The sequence below is a fragment of the Apostichopus japonicus genome, chromosome 2 (assembly GCF_037975245.1).
Source record: "Apostichopus japonicus isolate 1M-3 chromosome 2, ASM3797524v1, whole genome shotgun sequence".
Taxonomy (NCBI): domain Eukaryota; kingdom Metazoa; phylum Echinodermata; class Holothuroidea; order Aspidochirotida; family Stichopodidae; genus Apostichopus; species Apostichopus japonicus.
In genome coordinates this window covers 14441577-14463320 of record NC_092562.1, presented here as the reverse complement: position 1 = coordinate 14463320, position 21744 = coordinate 14441577, and the positions used below count along the sequence as shown (strand labels likewise).

The 21744-nt window shown below is 36.4% G+C and overlaps 1 protein-coding gene across 4 annotated transcripts in view; it reads right to left on the bottom strand.

Annotated features, from left to right (window-relative positions):
* Positions 1-21744, bottom strand: part of LOC139979210 (uncharacterized) — a 54694-nt gene that overhangs the window by 11740 nt on the left and 21210 nt on the right. For 2 of the 4 annotated variants that reach the window (XM_071989970.1, XM_071989972.1), the window contains exons 2-17: positions 20307-20398; positions 16224-16421; positions 15584-15673; positions 14480-14639; positions 13095-13180; positions 12070-12135; positions 11524-11589; positions 10966-11028; positions 9763-9957; positions 6563-6649; positions 5044-5203; positions 3944-4032; positions 3396-3584; positions 2224-2310; positions 529-688; positions 135-254 (exon numbers count right to left, since the gene is read on the bottom strand). In XM_071989970.1, the coding sequence (XP_071846071.1) occupies positions 135-254; positions 529-688; positions 2224-2310; positions 3396-3584; positions 3944-4032; positions 5044-5203; positions 6563-6649; positions 9763-9957; positions 10966-11028; positions 11524-11589; positions 12070-12135; positions 13095-13180; positions 14480-14639; positions 15584-15673; positions 16224-16421; positions 20307-20369 (1879 nt within the window). In that variant the 5' untranslated portion in view covers positions 20370-20398. Of the gene's footprint in view, positions 1-134; positions 255-528; positions 689-2223; positions 2311-3395; positions 3585-3943; positions 4033-5043; positions 5204-6562; positions 6650-9762; positions 9958-10965; positions 11029-11523; positions 11590-12069; positions 12136-13094; positions 13181-14479; positions 14640-15583; positions 15674-16223; positions 16422-20306; positions 20399-20575; positions 20599-21744 lie in introns of those variants that run through there. The other 2 variants (XM_071989981.1, XM_071989990.1) reach the window with 2 other exon arrangements.

The window sequence follows — 21744 nt, the reverse complement described above, 5'->3', positions numbered from 1 at the left end:
GGAAATGATTAAATGAATTTTTTGAAATGGTCATAAAAATATTGGCTTGATACATAAATTTGTAACTTCCAGTGTTACATAAACTCTGGTGTTTTAGTGGTACACTTTGGTATAATTTCGTCGTGATTAGTTACCGTGAACTCTACGGAGGATGTCCGTGTTATCTGCTTTTGCACCCACATTCGCTGATGTTTCTGTCACATCTATGGGCTCTGGCCTGAATATTCTGTCTTTATGAATGCCAATGTCACCTTCTGCGGAATCAAGAAGTGTCAAAGAAACAGCTGCTTTAGTTTGCAATGTAAAAAATTACAGTAGTACAGAATACATGAGCACCAAATAAATTGGCTACATTTTTCAAGTTAACAGACAGATCTGTTTCAGCAATCTCAGCACCACCTGTCTGAAACCCCTCACCCAGCCCTACTCCGTTCTTTGCCTATAATCAGGTTTTATGGTGCCTACGACCCAAATTGTCTAAGACTGAATGCGTAATCCGATGTGAGCGATGACAAAGGCATATTTTACCACTTGAAAGTGATCCATCCCAGGCTAAGAGGATTGTATATTCATTCGGGGGTCCAAGGTCAAAGAAGAGTTCGTCCCCGTCATCTAAAGAAACATCTCGAGTAAAGGTACATCTGATGGACCCATCGCTGACTGTAAACGATTCATCGGATACTCCTTTCTGAAAAGGAAAACAACAAGAAGTATTGCCATCATGGTATTACCTTGCTTGCAATGTTGACAGATAAACAAAAAAGTCAGATTATGAATTATTTAATATTTAATGTGATTATTTGAATAGACAGCCTCTACCAAACATATACTATATACTATACAGGCATATACACAAAGCCTACTGCTTTACAAAATAGCCTACTATACAAAACTGTGTACTAATCCGGCGACCCGACAGTCATATACAAACACATAAACTTGAATCGATTGTCAATTGCCTGGTAGCTTCGGTCCAGAACAAGTTACCCGCGGTGACTCTTAATCCTTATTTCAAAACCAAATGTCATTTATCTTGGTCACTTATAGGAAGTCCATTGTCCACACGCATGATGTCATAGACAGCCCCTCTCATTAAATCTGAGTCTCAGCTGAGAGCTGATCACTCATGTGTAACTAAGCTGAAGACGTGAACAATAGCCCTGTGAGTGCGCCGGCATGACGGCGATTAGATTTGGCAATGGTCCCTAAGTGATGGGAAGTCTCTCACGTGGACACCCATTCCATAGTCGCCATGTACCTTTGTGAGATACATAGCAGCAGTAGTAACTCCAGTGCACACTCCCTATAGTATGCTTGATTCTGCACAAAAGATGTAATCAAAACTTGGACTCTGCTATTTAACTATTAGACTGATGGGTTGCATGTGTTAAAGTGTGGAGTATATAGGCATGAATGCTCATACAGGCCAGGTTTGCTAATCCCTTGGCATGGGCCATGGGGTAAGTTTAGATTTGCAAATATGCAGGCGAATTCCCGGAAGGATCACAATTATGAGGTCATAAATGATAGCTCCCCGGAAACTGATAGAAACTCAAAGAATGGTCAGTCCTGCTTCAAATTCAAACTAAAAGTATCTTACTGCAGCATGTGATGCACTTTCCCCCAAAAAATCAGACATTTAACTGCAGAGCTGAGGACTTCTCAATGCATAGAAGTCATTTAAGAGGCTCAGAACTTTCAGAATATTACTTTTGAGCAATTTCTAGCAATTTTAGCCTGGTTATATTTTGGGTACAAAGATGATAGTCTTTATGTTTATGTTAATATTGATGTTAATTTCATTTAAAACATATGTTAATCAATGCCGCGTATCCGCTTCGTTACTCATTTCGTCTGGTAATTACAGGAAGTCTACCATCTCAATATTACCACATTGAATTATTGTTTTATTCAAATTTCAGATCGTTTGCAAACCATGAACAAAGGTGTTTAACACCAATAAAAAGCTTAACTATTTTCTTGCTAGCTGTGATTGAGCAATTGTAGTTTTTTAAAGAAGGAATTTACATTGACTGACAATCGTCCATGAAGTTTCTAACTGGAAGAACAAAAACTTACGTTAAGATTTTAAATCCATATAACACACATTTTAGCTGTTTCAATGCCAGTATGGCTTCCACAGGATTACAACAATATTTATTTTCTATAAAATGTTTAAACAAGAACCATATTTCAATGATGATCCCCTGAGAATTTGCTCACCAATGGTTGCGCCGTGTTTCTACGACCATCATTTCTGGACCTCCTCACCTCAGAATTTGCTGTGCAAGCGTAAACATCGCTATCATCCTACAGAACAAAGCAAGTAGAGTCATTAATGTTAATAGTAACTAGAATAATAACAACATCATTATATGATACTGTATCAATTGATTCTTCCCATAGAGATGAAATCATCATATTTCACTTTTGCTGGATTTCTTTTTCCCATGTATGCTTTCTTGACCTTCATTTAATGTGCTGTAAATTTATTATGTTAGTAATGTACCTGAAACGTGTAAACAAGACAGTTCATTAATACATGTAGTATAAAGAGCATAGACATCTACCACAACAAACAATAAAATGAAATTTATGACCAAGAGCATCAAGGAATCATGGAGGAGACATGATACTATCATGCCATCTACCTTCACCTGTTTTGTTAAACATGCATTAGGCAAACCTTAAAGGGTGTGAAGACTCGCGCAAAAAGAAACGTCTCCTGCCGGTAATTTGACCTAGTTTCGAATGATGTGTAACAGAAGTGTTAGACACCACCATCGATCCCAGAAAATACACACAGCTTGCTATTGTCGGTAATTAGACACTAGTGTACAGTCAGTAGATACAGCTGCGGTCAAAACCCACAGCACAGTATACAAACTATACAGCGATGGACATCTCAGGTCCAGCTAAAGATAACAATTAAGGTATCATGTTTCATTACTGTCTGCATTATGTAGTGACACGAACAAAACAACACTTGCAAGCAACAGTAAGTTATCTTTTTCAGACGGCTGCATGCGGTTTGGGGAAAGTCTTTAATGCCTTCAAAAATAAGAAAATAAAAAAAAAAAAAAAAAAAAATCTGTAGCAGTGGCAACATCCCCTGCAATGGGGCTGCGACAATATAAACTAGAGATTATTTCTGCAGACCAGCAACGCCTGCAGCATTACTGCAGCTGCCTTAATCCTCCCTACTCTTGAAATTGTGCCTAAGGAATAGTAAATTGTAGCAGGGCATGAAGGTGAGATGCTTGCTTAAATACATATAAATCAAACAACAAGTACACTATATGAAACAAGCAAGAAACTCCTTACATAAGTAAGTATATATATATATATATGAAGCCAAAGAAAAAACAATTGGTGAAGAATTAGATGCATCTCACCATCCCAGCACTCTTTGAAAATCCAATGGCAATATAGGTGTCTGTATTAGCCTGTAGTTCAATTGTGATAGCAGATTTGTCCTGATTGGCTACCCATGAAGAAAACACTTCACACGTGGTGTCTGGATCACAGTCACGTGGACGGGAGAAACAACCCATGGTTTTACCACAGCCTGTTCCTTCTGTTACCTATTAAAAAAAGAAGAACAAGAAAATGAAATGAAAGCATTACATCTTGTGAAACTGAAGAGACATGATAACAATTTTTTTCTAAAAATCCTCAAAATCACATGACAACCAATAAATATCCTCAAGAAATTAATATCAGAAACCTGAAATATATGAAATCAAGGAAGATAAGTGTTAGAGGACATTTAGCAGTAAAATAAAAACAGCATTCCCCCCTCCCCCTGCCACATGTAAGACAATATATCTTATCTTCCATCTTTTGAAAGACATCATGCTACTTTCATAACATGTTTCAATGACTTCTAGCGGCTGATCCATGAGAAACAAAAGAAAATGTCAGAAAAGGTATAATGCCTTACCATTTGAGAAGTAGAAACATCAGAGAGTGTTCGTTTAAAATCAACCCTGTCGCCTACAAATCTGCTGTTACTAGGGTGTTGTCGAAGACCTATAAGAAGACAAACGGACCAACAGACAAACTATGAACTAGACGATTTAGAAGAAACCGTGGACCTACTTCCCCTTATACACACACAGTTTGTTCTCTTGCATGGATTTGGAGGGGGGCGTGGGGGAAGTTTGTAAACCAGTCATACACTTTTAGAGGGGGGCCCTCATCACAACTTCTGAACGGTAAACTTCACCATTTTCTTTTGGAACTAGGAGTTTTTCAAACTTCCTATCCTATAATCAAAACTTGTTTACATCGTGTTTGCTATATTAAAACAAAACAGAGCACCATATATTGGTGATGAGGTTTGAACACATCGTGGTATTCTACGACAATGATATCAGCTGTTCTTAGATAACCTTTGACCTCAAATTCAAATGAACTTCATTTCAATGACTGCTTGTCTGAAAAACTGCCGTTAGCAACTGTGTATTAAACATGATTGCGCAAGATTTTTGTGGTATACCATAGTGGTAATGTTAGGTCAACCCTCCTATCCCTGCCCACCCACCCCCTCCCCCTATCCTGACAAAAAAAAAAAAATAGAATACTCAGGATTTTACATGAACTCTTACCTCACTCAAAGTCATGAGCAATTTCAAAGGCTAAGTATGTAACAAATACTTTACATTCATTTAATAAAATGTTGAACCATGTTTTACATGTTTATGTTAAACACATTAACCAATAATTAAGACGAACACGATGAAATTTTTTTTTAAATCTAAGCCACCAACTGTAATTATCACATATCACCATATATCAAACCAAAACAAAATCCCCACCCCACCCCTTCCCCCCAGAAACACACACGGTAAGAAATAAATCAACAAATAAATAAATAAATAAATAAATAAATAAATAAATAAATAAATAAATAAATAAATAAATAAATAAATAAATAAATAAATAAATAAATAAATAAATAAATAAATAAATAAATAAATAAATAAATAAATAAATAAATAAATAAATAAATAAATAAATAAATAAATAAAATCAACTCACTGTTTGCCTCCAGAATACCAGCCCAGGCCATAATGGTGTAATAGTTATCAGAAGCCAAATCGAAAAATTCCTGATTGCCATCACTTGGAGACAGAACTCTGGAGAACCGACAACTGACAATTTCATCCGCAAAAGTTACCGAAGAGTTAGTCACACCAACCTAACAGAGAGAGAGAGAGGGGTGGAGAGAGAGCATTGTAAAAACCTGACTACTGCTGCTGCTGTAATATTTTAAGCAAGCCTTAAGTGTTCTTATCAAATTCTGTGAAATTCGCAGTATTGCTCTCTTTTTTGTCCCCCTCAGTTTTGTCTCACTCGTCACCACTATTGTATTTCTAGAGTCCATCATTCATATCACAACCATATTTGTCTGAATATCTTCCAAATAAATTGGAATTTTGAGTTTGTATCCTGATGAGCTAATGTACATCTATTATAGTATTTAGAGACCTAGAAAACAGCATCACATTATCAGAACATGATAGGAATTTCTTTCTATAATTACCTCTTCACCTTAAAGAGTACAAACAAAACTGACACAGTCGGATGGACTTGATGATGTTAAGTGTGAATAATTGTTCATTCTTTTGAGCCATATTTAAAACTCACTGCATATGAATGTCTGCATATAGAAGTCTGCATAGGTGATCCCTTTTTCAGACCTTGTGTTTTATTTCCTGTATAGGAAAGCCTGCATTTGGCAGCCTCCTTAATAGGTGATCACTAACTTACACTGTGTCTTTGATTTCTTCTGCATAGGAATGCCCAAATATTGAAGCTTGTATAGGATTAATTCAATCCATTGGCTACCCATCACACAATGCATTGTTTATAAACTGCACCTACCAAAATGTTCGCAACATCGCACCAGAATGTCTGTGTAATATTATAAAAGGATCGGACCCTGGTGGTAAATCTGCATTCCAGTCATTCGTTCAACATCGCACAACCATTCAAAAAGATCTCACTTTGGGGACAGCACAGTTGCGTCTGCAGCCATGCACCCATCTCTGGAACTGTTCACGATTGTTAAAACTGCTCCTTATGTTACTTAAGTCTTTTTAACCGCTATTTAATGGCACATTTTGATTGTGAAGCACCAGTGACTGCAGTTCAGTTTCGGGGATTTTGGAACTTTAGAAATGATGTTGTTCCTATTCTCATCATTACTGGTCATTTTTATGGTAGGTTTTAATAGGATAACAAGAGAATCAATACCAACAATAAAACATTATGTTGCACGACAAAGGCAGCAGACAAAGACAAATTTGCATAATTAACCCTTCATAACCTCATTTTGTATGTAGGTACTCAGAATGAAGCATCACAAACTTGCTAGATTCTTTTTTATGAAATTCCACCATGACCTTCCTAGTTATTATAAAAGCTTCTTAATTACTATTGAAAGTGTACAAACTTTCATCACATGCACTACCCATGCTGACTTTCATTCCTACTTTATGCATTAATTACCTTAACAAAATTTTCTTAAAGGTTGTACACGAAGTCAAGTACTTACCAATGTTCTATCAGAATTACTGTAACCCATATTCCTGGAACGAACCACGTCTCCATTAAATGTACATGCATAGACGTCAGTGTTATCCTAAATATAATGAAGAAATATTATTTTAATTTTTTTTATAGAGTAATATCACATAGATAGCAAAAATATTTAGTCCAATTGCATGGTTAGAGTCCAATCAATTATTAATTACCCAAATCTCATTTGTCCACATTCTAACTTTATTTCCTAAATATTCATTGTTATCCAGAAGTTACTGTATGGTTCAAATGATCCCCTTTTAGCCAACAAATTTCTTTGCTATTTAGCGAATTGTTTCAACTTCCCTGTCAGTTGCCCTCTGTTGATTTAATAAACATTCTACCTCTAGTACAAAACATCTTCCATGAATAAAATTTTAATTTGTACTAATGTTGCATATTTGATGTTTGCGTCCTACCTTCAACTCAAAGCTAATGTAAATTGACAACGGTATTTTAAAATTGATACTATATAGGTTATTCTGTTAGTATCACAGCAATCTACAATTGGCCTTTGTGTGCTCAAAATTGGACCTAGCTAGATGACCAAATTGCAATCCAGGCAGTCATTCCACTGTATTTATCACAAAACTGCAGGAAATACCTAAAAATTTGATGTATATTTTAACATTTTGCAAATACACCGAGACGCTCACAGAAAATAGAAAAAAAGTGGACATGTCTGGGGAAATCTGGTTGCATGGTAACCCTGACCCAAACACTATTAAACCCAAGTACTATGGTATAAACCATTGCTCAAAATTCCACAAAACTATCTAATTAATGTAGAACAAGCAAGTTTAAATTTGTCCAAGGATTAAGTGAGAACCAGAATTGATCAGAGATTTCCAGCTCTTATGTATAGCACTCTCTTTGTGGGCATCTACCATTTAATTCACTGGTAAGGATTTTACAGTATAGCATTTTTTATTCCAAAATGTTCCAATATCCTTAAAGAACTGTCTTCCTTTGTGAAATATATACACATAGATGTATTAATAAAAGGACATTTTCTTTTGCCAATGCTGAGCTAGCAAATCAGCTCTTCCACCAACCATTCCTTTAACAATTGTTATTACTAATGAATGGGAAGTACATGACATTGTTTATACACTCTGATATATTTTCACAACCATCTGCCAAACAGTGGCGGAGCGTCCATATAGTCAGCGGGGGTGGGGGCGGGGGGGGGGGGGGGGGGGCGAATGCCCCCCTGACGGACTCAAATGGACTGCTGGCGCCCTTTTCAGCTTTTTACCACCTTTTACTTATTCGCGATTATTGACTTTTTCATTGCGCTCTCATCTACCTATTTACATTTGTCACATTTTGTTTGCAATGACACCTATTTATTCTTTGTTTATCTGCAAATTAACAAGGCCAGGAAAGGGTCATTTCCGGCGATCTAGGAAGTATCTTTACTCAAAAGATTTTTGTACGCTCCTTGCCAACCTGTGGTGGTGCTCCGCTTAGATAGTGTCGAAAGCGCCCCCACAGACCATTCTCGCCCCCCTTGACCAATACCCCTAGCTCTGTCACTGCTGCCAAAGCCAAAGTCACAGTATAAATCACAGAGATGAAGGCCAATTTTGAGAACATTTGAGGTAACCTGTTGACCTTTTAAGCCAATTTTTTTCACACCATTTGAGATAAGTGTTAGCTCAGCTAGGAGTGTTAGCTCAGTGGTTAACGCCGGTGCCTTTCAATCATAAGGTCCCGAGTTCGAGTCACTCCAAGATTAATGTATGTCGTCCAGTTACAGAGTTGTTGACAATTGACAATTCATCATCATGGACGTTAAATATGAATCTAAGAGACTGACTTCTGTCAGCTTGCGGCTTTGATAAGCCAATGAGGCTTCTTCGCGAGCTCCTGCTGGTAGGAGGATCTAACATACATACAAAGTGTTGACCCCTCGAAGAGGATGAAAGCTGGTAAGGGTCTGCTTGTGTGTGTTTAAAAGCAAAGACCATCAATATCAACTCTTTGAAGCAGGTTTCATATCCTGGATGACTGAATGTCATGTTGAAGACCTATGGAGCCCCTTCACAAAACTAAACTGCACTGAATTTGACCAAAATATGTTTACTAAAAGAAAATCATAGCATTGTAGAATTCACATATTAATTGCAGCTTTAATTTTAGAGTTATTTATGTTTAAAAAGATTTCAGACTTTGACACCTGTTGACCTCTACCAATTTTAATAGGGTTGTTGCATTCACCAAGCTGGATCTACATACTATGTATGAAATTCAAGAAAGATGTAATTCTGGAGTTATCATGTTTACAAGATTTTCAGACTTTGACTCAAATGTTGACTGCAAATGAACTTTGACCTCCACCAATTTGTACCCACCTTGTACCCACCAAGCTGGATCTGCATTCCATGTATAAAGTTCAACAAAGAGTTACTTTTTGAGTTAAATATTGTGGTTACCACAAATGATCATTGAACTTCACAGAAAACAGTAGGCTTCTTGTACCCAACTAGACGGATCCAGATACCAAGTATGAAGTTAATCCACCATGAACTATTTGAGTTACGGTGTTTACAAGAAGTGTCACATACATGCACACACACACACACCCCATCACCATCGCATAGATTCCTTCTTCCCCCCCCCCAGGCAAAGCATCAACAGCAGAAATATGATTAGAAAATAGACTTTATGTTGTTCTTTTCTCACATCTTCTAGTGTTGTTGCTTATATCTAAATCTGTACAGGTTTTACATCCAATGGGTTCAGAGAATGTCTATCACAGCTATTTTCTTCAGAGAATCTGGCAATTGTAGAAGTTTAAGTAACTTATAATCCATGTACCATTTAAGCTGAGAAAATCTTGATTTTCCTTTTATAATTTTAAATAATTTATCCACAGAAGGTAAAAAGGAATGACAATTTGCAATTCCTTTTTTTCGCATCATGCCATTTACAGCTATGCAAACATACAAAATCTACTGGATTCCAGAAGAGCTGGTCAACATAAGTTTTAGTCAAACGTAAACATGATTTTGAAGAAGAGTGTGCCGAGATTTTTTATCTCAGAATATCTCCCTCATCTAATAAAGACTTGTGACTAATAAAGACTTGTGTCTCTAGCTCGATCAATACCTCCACATTCTGGTCGGCCACTAAAACGTTCTATTAAAGCAACATATGGGATCAACTTACCATACTGGGTGTCGGTGAGAAACCGATAGCAACGTAAGATGAGCTCTTCGCATACAGTGCAAATTCTACCCGTGTGTCATCGGCAGACAGTACCCAGGAAGCGAAGGCTTGACAATTATCTGCTTGGGGGTCACAACCAGCTGGACGAGATGTGCAGAATCTGCTCTGATCACACACTGACTGAGAGAAGAGGCTCTGAAAAAAGGCAAAAAATATATTCTCCCATTGCCTTATATGATGTCAGTGGTTCTGAGGGAAGCAAAGTCCTCTAGGTGTTAGTAACATTTCACAAAAATCCACCGCTCTTCAATACACACAGCTAATATAAGTAGATATAGACTTGACTGTGATACTGTTGTATTCACTATGACCTCGATACATAAGGACCACAGTCTACCCTCCAGCTGCCTCCAGTGGCCCATCACAACAACCCCTAAGCAACAACCCCCCCCCTCTCCACCCCAAACTAATCCACCCGTCTTTAACATAGAATCATATATCAGTTATTATTTTGATCTGTTTGGTAGACTAGATTCTGTGACATTTAGAAAACCTGCCTGTTTGATATATCATTCAGCTCATCAATTCACACCTGAGAAATTTATGAAGCAGGTAGGTGGGGGGTATTATGACACACTCGTTCCATCTCCAAGGAATGTCACTTGATGTCCCTATCCGACAGATGAAAATGTACCCCAGCATCTCACTCATTTCTCAAATATAACAAGGGCAACTCTCAAATACTGAGGGAATTGCAGACACCACTTCTCACTCACCATCTCACAAATCAGCTGCTATCATGGGTGAACAAAGTTCTTTCAAAACCATTCAGTAAAAAGAACCAAACCCCCAATGCATAAACCAGGAATAAAACATAGAAGATTCTTTCTGCATGCTCAACAACAATGCAAATCAGCAACTTTGAATAGGCCAAGAGAATCTTTATTCTTGGTGGGGTTTAGAAAACAGGACCCTTAAGGCCACATCACAGAAGTTCTTACCACTCTTACCATAGCTTCACCTAAGATATAGACATCTCAGAAAAAAAACATTACTTACAAAACAACAAACACCATTTCATAATTCTTAATACTTTCAGCATACATGTGCAGACTGAATCAAATTAACTTTAAATTTCTTCATCATTTAACTTGATTTGTTTTTCAACATAATTAGAAAAACATTTCACCAAAGCTGATTTACCTCATCCTGATGCAATGGGGTGCTTCCTGTTGGAGATGGCTCCTCCATTTCTACTGATGTTGGCTGAGAAATTAAATCACAATTGAAGCAAAATTTAACAATTCATCTTGTACATCAAGGGCCTTCTCCTATACGATTGTGCCAACGTGGGTATGAGTGTTGATGTTAGCTTACAGTTCATCATTTTGGGTTCTTTGAAAAGTGTGAACTAGGCTGCTAGCTTGCTTTCAATTTCTAAGAGAAAACAATGATCTGCAGTTTTGCAAAGCTTGGCCACACAAGAAGATGAAGTAACCTCAAGTCCACAGTAAAAGCTATCCTTCAAACGTTCTGAGCATCAATGCTAATGGGTGGGGGGGGTGGGGGGTCTTATGGGTTGTGGATCAGATTCTCATGAAAGATCCCCTACGGCTTGATTCTTAAAGCTTTCGTACAACTGTCATAATATACACTGACAATACTGAGGTTTCTATCTGAACAAGGCAAACAGTCTACCATAATAATTTGATTGAGGTCCTACAAATTGAGAGGCACTTTTCTTCTGCATTGAGCTTTTACCTGTGTTGCACCTGTGACAGATCCAGTGTTGCTAGTTGTGGAGGATTGGAGAGTGTTTACTGGAGGCTGAAACAAAATTAATACATTTAATTAATTAGTAAATAATGACATCGACAAGTAAAAATTTACAAACAGAAAACTCTGATGGCATCATGCCATCTGCTTTGACATATTCATGTACAATTAATTAAATACATTGAAATATGTAGCTCTCTTTACCAAATACAAAAATTGATCTGCAGTTTTGCAAAGCTTGGCAACACACAAGATAGATGAAGTTACCTCAAGTCCACAGTACAAGCTATCCTTCAAACATTCTGAGAATCAATGCTAATGGGTGTGGGGGGGTGTTGGGTCTAATGGGTTATGGATCAGATTCTCATGAAAGATCCCCTAGGGCTTGATCCTAAAAGCTTTCGTACAACTGTCATTATGTACACGGACAATACTGAGGTTTCTATCTGAACAAGGCACACAGTCTACCAAAATAATTTGATTGAGATCCTACACATTGAGAGGCACTTTTCTTCTGCATTGAGCTTTTACCTGTGTTGCACCTGTGACTGACTCAGTGTTGCTACTTGTGGAGGATTGAAGAGTGTTTACTGGAGGCTGAAACAAAATTAATAAACTTAATTAATTAGTAAATAATGACATCGAGAAGTCAAACTTTACAAATCAGAAAACTCTGATGGCATCATGCCATCTGCTTTGACATATTCATGTACAATTATTGAAATACATTAAAATATGTAGCTCTCTTTACCAAATACAAAAAAAAAAAACAGTCTTCTCCCAAACTTCTTTAACAACAATCTGCAGAAGAGAGTTTAGTGAAATGGGATCAAGTCTGAAGACCTTAGCACGGTACATATTGGAGTTTATTCTGGATGTTATAATCATCAACACAAGTCATGCTGAATGAAACAAGAGCTTGCAGACGGAAAAACAAATAATAAACAGAAGATAAGTTGGTTATGCTTTTAGAAATATATGTAAATAAAGTATTGAGTTACCATGCTAAGAAGAAACTTCAATACAAATAATTTGAAAAAAAAAGTAAAAAATTCCAAAACGGCCAATTGGTAACTAGGGGAACTAGCTTTTCTCCTTTATTGTACATCAAACAACATAACAAGATTTACACCTTTTCTGGAACCCAAATATTTTTAATCCTCCTCAAATACACATAATTTCATACTACGAAAACATATCGGCTCACAATAATTTACGAAATTATCGTCACGCCTGATATAGCGTTCTTGTGATGAGGTAAATGAAATCTTGAATCTTACTAAATAGGTGTACCTAGTCTACCTAGTTGCTAAATGTTACATAACTTTGGACCGGGAGTTCATGGAATGATGTAATCCAAATAAGCTTTATTTTTACAAAGAATCATGACTTTAAAATCTTTAATATCTAAATATATATAGTTCATTAACTAACTGAAAAAAAAGATGTCATCTCAGAGCAACATCTTGATCAAAAAAGACGAAGGGCAAACACAATTGTCAAAAAGAGAAGAAGAAGAGAGTGAAGATGCAAGATATTTGCTTTAATTTGGATACCTCAGTTGCAACCGTCAGCACTTGAGTGAAATCTGTCCTTTCGTCCTCATAAAATCTGTTTGAAGTTAAATGTTGTGAGAGGTTATCTGTTAAAATGAAAAGAAAAGAATATATATGAGAAATTGACATGAAACTCAGCAAGTAAATCATGTGGATTTCGGATAACATAAAGATTGATATGTGAAGACATTCAATCCAGATCTATGCTTTTCTTAACCTTCTTTACTACATACTAACAATCCTTTTGCAATAAAATAAAAAAAAACTGTCACCCACTTTCCCAGCTGTGGATGAACCCTTAGCAAATAAATTTGTTGTTTATACAATCTGGATTCCTGCCTTGCACCCCACAGCACCACCCCCTCCCCCCCCCCCCAAGCTTGAGGCAAACAGATGTGATGTCTAAGAAGCATACTGACAAGTTTTGTTTTACTTGAAAATGAATTACACTCACTTTTGTACTTAATTAATGGGATTCATTTCAATACAAATACACTGCAGGCATTAGTTGAATTGCTAACTTTGTAAATGATCACACTCTGTTAGTTTAAGTTTGAAGGACTTTCCCAACCCATGGTTAACAAAGCGTGTTACCATGACATCACACCTGTTTGCTTCAAGTCCACTGATTATGAAAAAGATTAGCTCAAACTTGCTACATGTATAAATTGCATGCAAATTTCACCAGGATACTTTTTGATCCTCTTTCATCCACTAAAAAAAAAAAAATCAGCATGGATCATCATTTTAAACAGTGTCAGCAGTTCCTTGAAATCTTCCTCAAACCAAAAGTTCTCGACAATCATTCAACAGAATAACTACTGTACATGTAATGAAGATATTGTAAGTTTAAACTCTTAGACTTATGTCTGTGTGGGATTTGTTAAAGAAAAAGTTTGAGCAGAATTTGTGCAAAAACCAGAGGACTGGGAGCATTTCAAAGAGGGTACAAACTCCCATGCTTGCACATGTTTCTTCTCTTCTCTGTATCATATTGATATTATTATCATTACTATTATTATTATTACTATGTATTTGATAGAGCGCTCTACAAAATATCACAGCCCTTCACAGAAACAAAAATAAACTACACAATGAAAACAAACACCAATCCTAAACACAAGCAAAAAATACAAACATTACTGCACACTGCGCAGTAAATAAATATCAAATGGATTGTAAGAACCCCTTTTTAGCATTTCTTCAACATTTTTATTTGCTTTCAATCCATTATTTACTCTGCTCGATCATGGCACTTTTTAAAAATTTTTAAAACAGATATCGAGTTAATATCCAGGCCTTGTTAAAAGGACAACCAGATACAAAATCCTGACCATTTTGCCCTGCATTATCTAGTCCCTTCCAATGCTACTGGTAATACTCACTAGTTTGGGTTAATCCACCATCCCATGCCATAATGACATAATAGCCATTGCTATCAGAAAGATCAAAAAAGTTCACGTCACCAGCAACAGAAACAGCTCTGGAAAACTGGCAATGAATCACTCCATTCTCTTGCACGACAGTTTCATCACTAACACCCATCTGAAGACAAAATGAAGACAAGAAAATATGAAAAAGTATGTATGTATATGTATTTTACATCCTCCTGCAAGCAGGAACTCGGGAAGAAGCCTCATTGGCTTTATCAAAGTCGCAAGCTGACCAAAGCCAGTCTCTTACATTCATATTTAACGTCCATGATTATGAATTGTTATTTATCAACAACTTTGTAACTGGACGACATACATTAATCTAGGAGTCAATCAATTCTCGAACCAGGGACCTTATGATTGAAAGGCACCGGTGTTGGTTAAGTGAGGATTAATTATTTATTAAAGTGTAATTATTTATTTAAGTGAAGATTAATTATTTTCACCCAAGAAAATAGATTGAGACTAAACTGTCACCACATATTTTATCGATGTGTTTATTTTCTAAAACACTGCTTTCAAGTTTGTCAATAACTTAATTAAATTCCGTATAAAGTATAATTGAAAATAGACTTTCTCACAAAAGGAAGGTTAATACACAGTTATTTCATCAATTTTATTATTTTGATAGTATGCTATCATTCACAGAATAAAAGCTAGCAAGCTCAAACTAACACTATAATTTGGATTAAAACTTTAAGTCAAGCCAATGGCCTGCATTGTTATGATGTTTGAGCATCACACTGCAGCACCCATTTTCTTTTCCTCAAACTTTATTATCACAGCCTAATGCTGCTTTATCTGCAGGCTCATCGTTTTTTCACTTTAAATCAAATATATATGTAAACTGACATTGAATTAGTTATAATTATTAAAGTAAGACTAAAGTAATACATAACTTCTCATGAAAGGTTTCCTCTGCGAGGTACTTAATGATATTTTCAAAGCAATTTCTCCCCTTATCATTCATGGCACACCCAACCGGACAACATGTTCCACTTTGACCCCTTACCATCCCGTCTTTTACAACATTCATTCACCTTAGAAGTGTCTTACCAGGGTTTGAGGTTCATTTCCATAACCACCATTGTTTCGTGATCGTATGACTTCACTGTTAGCTGTGCAAGCATAAACATCGGTATCGAGCTATATGCATTAATTGAAAGGCAAAAACATTCCATCAAGTTATAGAGTCACTTATATAGTCAGGGTTGACCTTGATGTTGTGCACCTCATATACACCTTTGATGCATCATCAGTACTATACATCAAACACATTTGATCTCTCATCCACTTTGAGTCTTATAGATTCCAGATATATAATTAATTTAGTTATAATCCTTCCCATCAATATCCTACTGAAGCATATCGAAATATGTATAGATACTGAAATGTCTTAAATGTGCCTACAGTATAGACCCTTAGATCCTATTGATATGCAAATGTACAAGGTACTCATAAAAATAAAAGATAAATAAAACAAAAAATTAGACAAATAAGAAGAAATGTAACATGTGTATAGTACCTATGTGTATCAGCTGCCAGATTTACCACAGCTAGAGAACAATTTATTAAACAAGAGCAGAAGAAAACATTGATATAACAGAGAAAACTTGAGCAAGCTTGGTTACCTTTAGTTACAATTTTACATGAATCACAGAATGAAGAAAACTGTGAGAAACTTTGATGAACTAACCATACTGGGAGATCGAGAGAAACCAAAAGCAACATAACTGCTAGTCTGGGCATACAGACCCATCTCTAACTTTGTACCATCACTTGAAAGCTTCCAAGATGCAAAGGCATTGCAATCACCCAGCTGCTGAGGATCACAATCAACTGGATTCGATGAACAAAATCTTGAGTTGCCGCAAACGGCTCTAGCAAAAACGTTCTGCAGAGTTAAAGAGAACAAATCAATTAAGAAAGAGGATGGACAAGTACGAAGCATCTTTCAGAGAAATTAAAGATTTCTAATCGACAACAATAAAGAAGCATATCGACAATTGTGTCAACTCGATTCTTAAAATGGTAATGTCAGAATATGGTTGAAGCAGAAAATTGATATTTAAGGTCACTGTGATTATCGACACTATTATCTTTAACTAAACTTTAGTATCAATTAAACAGTAAAATCCCAGAGGCTGAGTGTTCCAGCTACAGATAAAATGATTGGTGAAAGTCAAGAAAAAAAGTAGAATTTTAATACAGTACTATTGAAATCTTCTCTGAGAAATTCTTCCTGCTTGCATGGCTGTTACAGTTCCAAGGATCATGTACAGTATGTATGGATATTGAGAGCATACAGCGACTGCATATACCTTGGACATTACAACAGGATCAATGCATGCATGATGTAAACTTGTCTGTTACTAAAACTAATCAGGGGGAATAGAATTAGATAAATGCAATTTGAAGTACTGGATTATAGTGTAGAAACATGCTCCGAGCTCTTTATGTATATAACATTCTGTGAACCAGAGAAAATAGTTGAATCTGGCAGAACCAGAACAAACAGTATATATTCTTGACTGTCTCCATTTCAAACCATACACAACAATCTGAGTACCCACCAAACTTGGTTCCATGTTAGCTCACCTCCCCACCTACTGTAACCCATCACAATCACTTCCCCTCACTTCCAAATCCGTCATTCTGAGAGCTTCTGAATACAATTCCAGCATAATAAGCATTCAAGTTCATGTACATTGCATATGACACTATTATATGCAACTGAGTACCAATATTTTATCTTGCAATTGTGTTCATACATATATGCATACTGTGATTTTGGGCAGCTATAGGAGACAAAATGTTGCCATAACTACTGTACATATCCATCGGTTTTCAATGCTTACATCTGCATGTTGTGTCGGCAGGCCTTGAATTACAGGATAGCTAAATGGTGGTGGAGTTGTTGTTTGCCGAGAAAAAAAAAAAGCACATGGGGAAAAAAAAACACTGGTAATTTTCTGCTAGTAGGCATTTTGGACATAATGGTGGTAAAGAATTAACAGAATTAAGTCCTGTGTTATCATCAAATATTATTTGGTAACTCTCAAAAACCTGTATAGCAATTGTGGTTATGTTATATTCTGGAAAATGCCAGTGAAAACATTATCTTAGCTTGTAGATTTTTAAGCACCGGCAATTTTCTTTAGCCAGTTGTTAAAATCTGCCCAAGAGATACAGTAGTATGCGGTTACAATTTTGTGGCCGTGTTACTCACCACTGGGACCAATACAACTTTATGCCAAGATTTTTCTTGCTGTTTGATTCAATTAGAAAGGCTGCTACAGGTGTTGTTATAATGGGCGACATTAATTTTCCTGACATTAATTGGATAGATGGTTCCAGTAGTAGGAAGAGTAGTAACTTTCTAGATGTTGTGTAAGATTGCATTTTACATCAGTATGTTACTTTCCCTCCTAGGGGGATAATATCCTGGATCTTGTTTTGAGTTCTGATCCAAGCAATGTTGTTGATTTGAAGGGTCTACGAAAACTAAGAACTAGCGATCACGATAGACTAGCATTTGATGTTGTTTGCAAGCCCTAAATTCTGTTAGCAAGGAAAAAGTCCCTGATTTTTCGAGATCAGATACAGAGGCAATTGAAACTTTACTAAAGGGTACAGATTGGATTAATTTGTTAAGAGATATGAGTGCTTCTCAATCTTGGATTTGTTTAGCTGATAAGTTAAAGGTCATTATGGAAAATCAAGTTCCATGCAGAAGAATCGTCATCGTAAAAGCAGTATGCCTTCCTGGATGAATATAAGAAAGTTAGATTTGCAATTATGCAAAAACGTAGAATGTGAAAGTTGTTTTAGGAGGACTAATTCTGAATCTCTTTTGGCCAAGTTTAAAATTTATCAGCTGAAGGAAGAACGCTTAGTCTCTGATGCAAAATTAAATTTCGAAAATAGCCTTGCCCTAAATATTAAGGATAAACCAAAGGCCTTCTTTTCTTATGTCAGGTCAGAAAGTTAAAGATGAGATGAGATTTTCTTAGGGCACCACAGGCAGATAATATAGTTACTGATAGTCAGGATCTTGCAGATCTTTTGAACAACTCTTTTGGGTCAGTTTTTACAAGGGAAGATACAGTATGACTAGTATTCCAGATTTTCAGGGGGGCAGTGATAGGCCTAAACTGGATACGGTCTTATTTTCGGATGAGGTTGTCTTAAAGGAGCTGCTTTGTCTAAATGTTTCTAAAGCTTCTGGACCTGATGCAATCCATCCGTATTTGTTGAAGACTTTTGCACACCATTTCTGCGTTCCACTCTCATTGGTTTTTAGTAAATTTATGAATGAAGGTTATGTCCCTAAGGACTGGAGATGTGCTAAGATTACCCCAATTTTCAAGAAGGGTGATAAGTCTAAGCCCTGTAGTTATAGGCCTGTTAGTCTCACTAGTGCTGTTTTTAAGGTCATGGAGTCTATTGTTAAAAAGTCTATGGTCAGTCACTTCAGCAGTCAGGCTTTGATCAGAGAGTCTCAACATGGCTTTTGTTAAAAGAGGTCTTGTCTCACTAATAATCTTGAGTTTATGGAAGATGTAACAAGCTCATTAAATAGGCAGAAGTCTGTAAATGTTGTGTTCCTGGATTTCCAGGCCTTTGATAAAGTTCCCCACCAGCGTCTTTTACTTAGGCTGAGGAGTATGGGTGTCAATGGGAAGTTCCTGCCTTGGATCGAGAATTGGCTTGGTAATAGGAAACAGAGGGTGGTCATTAAAGGATATGCTTCTTCTTTGGTAGGACTTTACTAGTGGGGTTCCACACGGGTCTGTTTTGGGTCCCTTGCTGTTTGTTGCCTATATAAATGACATTGACAGGGATATTTTGTGTACAGCTAAGAAGTTTGCAGATGACACCAAATTGTATTCTGAGGTCTCTTCCAAAAGCGATTCTGAGAAATTTCAAATGGATTTGGATAAGGCTTTTTCCTGGTCTCAGGGGTGGCAAATGCTTTTTATTATTGATAAATGCAAGGTGATGCATATTGGTAGAACCCAAAAATATACCTACAATCTTAATGGTGTGGAGTTACAGGAGGTCTTTGTCGAAAGAGACCTAGGTATTATCTACATTGACTCATCTCTGCAACCCTCTAAACATTGTATTGAGGCTGCTAAAATAGGTAATAGGGTTTTAGGTATGATCAAGAGGAACTTCAGTTTTCTGAAAGAGGACATAGTAGTAAGGCTTTAAAAGCAGTTGGTTAGGCCTCATCTGGAGTATGCTGTGCAGGGTTGGAATTCATAGTTTGCTAGGGATAAGGAAGTACTCAAGAAGGTCCAGAGGAGGGCTACTAGGATGATTAGTTCCTTAAAGAGTGTTCCTTATTATAGGCGGTTACAATTGTTGAATATCACCACACCAGAGCTTAGGAGGTTACGTGATGACTTGATTCAGGTTTTCAAGATTGTGTATGGTTTTGACAATTTATCCTTCACTGACTTTTTTATGTTAGCTAATAGTACTGTAGTTGTACCTGAACTCCAAAAGTCACAAAGTAGGATTAATATTCGGCATAACTTTTTTTTCTAATAGGCTTGTGAATCAGTGGAACAGTTTGCCTGAGAAAGTTGTACTTGAAAGTAGTGTGAATTGGGGTTAAGAATTCTTTGCAGAAGCACTTTAAGCATTGTAATCGGGTCTGAGTGATTGTGTCTTCAGTCTTTTTTCCTCTCCAATAGGGTCCTTGTTGGGGACCCTCCTGATCTTTTTTTCTACTACACTACACTAAACTAAACAATGAATAACTTCTTACCTGATCCTGAGCATTGCTCAGTGACAGCACAGTAAGAAGCAATGGCAGAATAGTTGACTCCATCTTCGGTCCAGGCTGCTGACTAGTCTAATCTGAAATAAACCGTGGCCATAGAAAGAAAAAAAAAATATATAATTTCATGTTGTCAACAAACGATCTGACATATAAAATAAACAAAGCAATGCAGAACTCAGATATGATCTATGATAAATTTCTGTGAATTTTTTAAAATTTTTGAAAAATGCCAATGTGTAATATAAACCATGTACAATCCCCATGCAGCTACCTCCACCCATTTACTTCCTTCACAATACAAAAGCTCTATTCAAGCAATTGAGCTGTACTCTGTTGTATCGTAAATGAATCATGAAAAATCCTGGCTTGTGTGTCTGTTCTTCTTGGAAATGTACTGTACAATGACACTGCCATAGTGACAAAATTCTCAAATTGGTGTAAACTAAACCAACAAACAATGTACTGTGAAAATTCACAAGCACTACTTTGAAGGTTAAATTCGGTCAGCGACTTGCAGATTTGATTGAACCCAATGCTGCAATCCCTTTCGTGGGTAATTTCACTGTGGATATTGAATACTAATGTACCAATTAATTAACAATAACATACACAATAACATGCAAGTGAGTGAGATAATATAAATAGTAACAAACAGTCAAATTGTCATGTGTTCAATTTTGCTTTAAATGTAATAGTTTACAGTCTATGAGATGTATAAGGTATTACAGTTATCTATGTGAGGGAAATAATAAAACTGTATAAATGGTGGACCGTAGGTGTGCTACATACAGTACTTAATATTCCTAAGTATTCAGATGAATAAAACAAATTTAATACACAATTTAATGACTTTTAACTTTGGGACAATTTCATCTCAAATTTCAACCTTTGGGTAAAGTGCAGACCACCAGGAAATACTAATATCTGTTTTAAAAGGAAACTTCTCAATTTCCATCTTTATTATAGGATTATTTAATCCTAGATGAAGCCTAATGCTTCACAGTAGAGGTGACTCATTACAACGATGACAAATTGTTTCAACATCACATGGCTAGAGGTCATGAAGAGTATGCATCCGCTAGTTTTGTGAGACTTTCATATTCCACCAGACTGTTATAAACTTGTACAACTTGTATAGATCATAAAATATGGTATTAAATTTTTCATGGACATCTGTCAATGATTGTTACTTTTTCACTTGTTCTTTTGTAAATTAATTTACTTTCTTTGTAAAGCGCTTTGATCAGTGACTTTTATTTACTGATTTGGCGCTATATAAGTCTCATTTATTATTATTATTATTATAATTACCAGTGCTCATGTTTGTGTTTAAGAACCTGAAAGACTAGGGCCATGTTGGACCAACAGTACTGACCACCTGTCTCTATTTATCATGCAGTACCTGTAGGAGCCATCTTGGTTT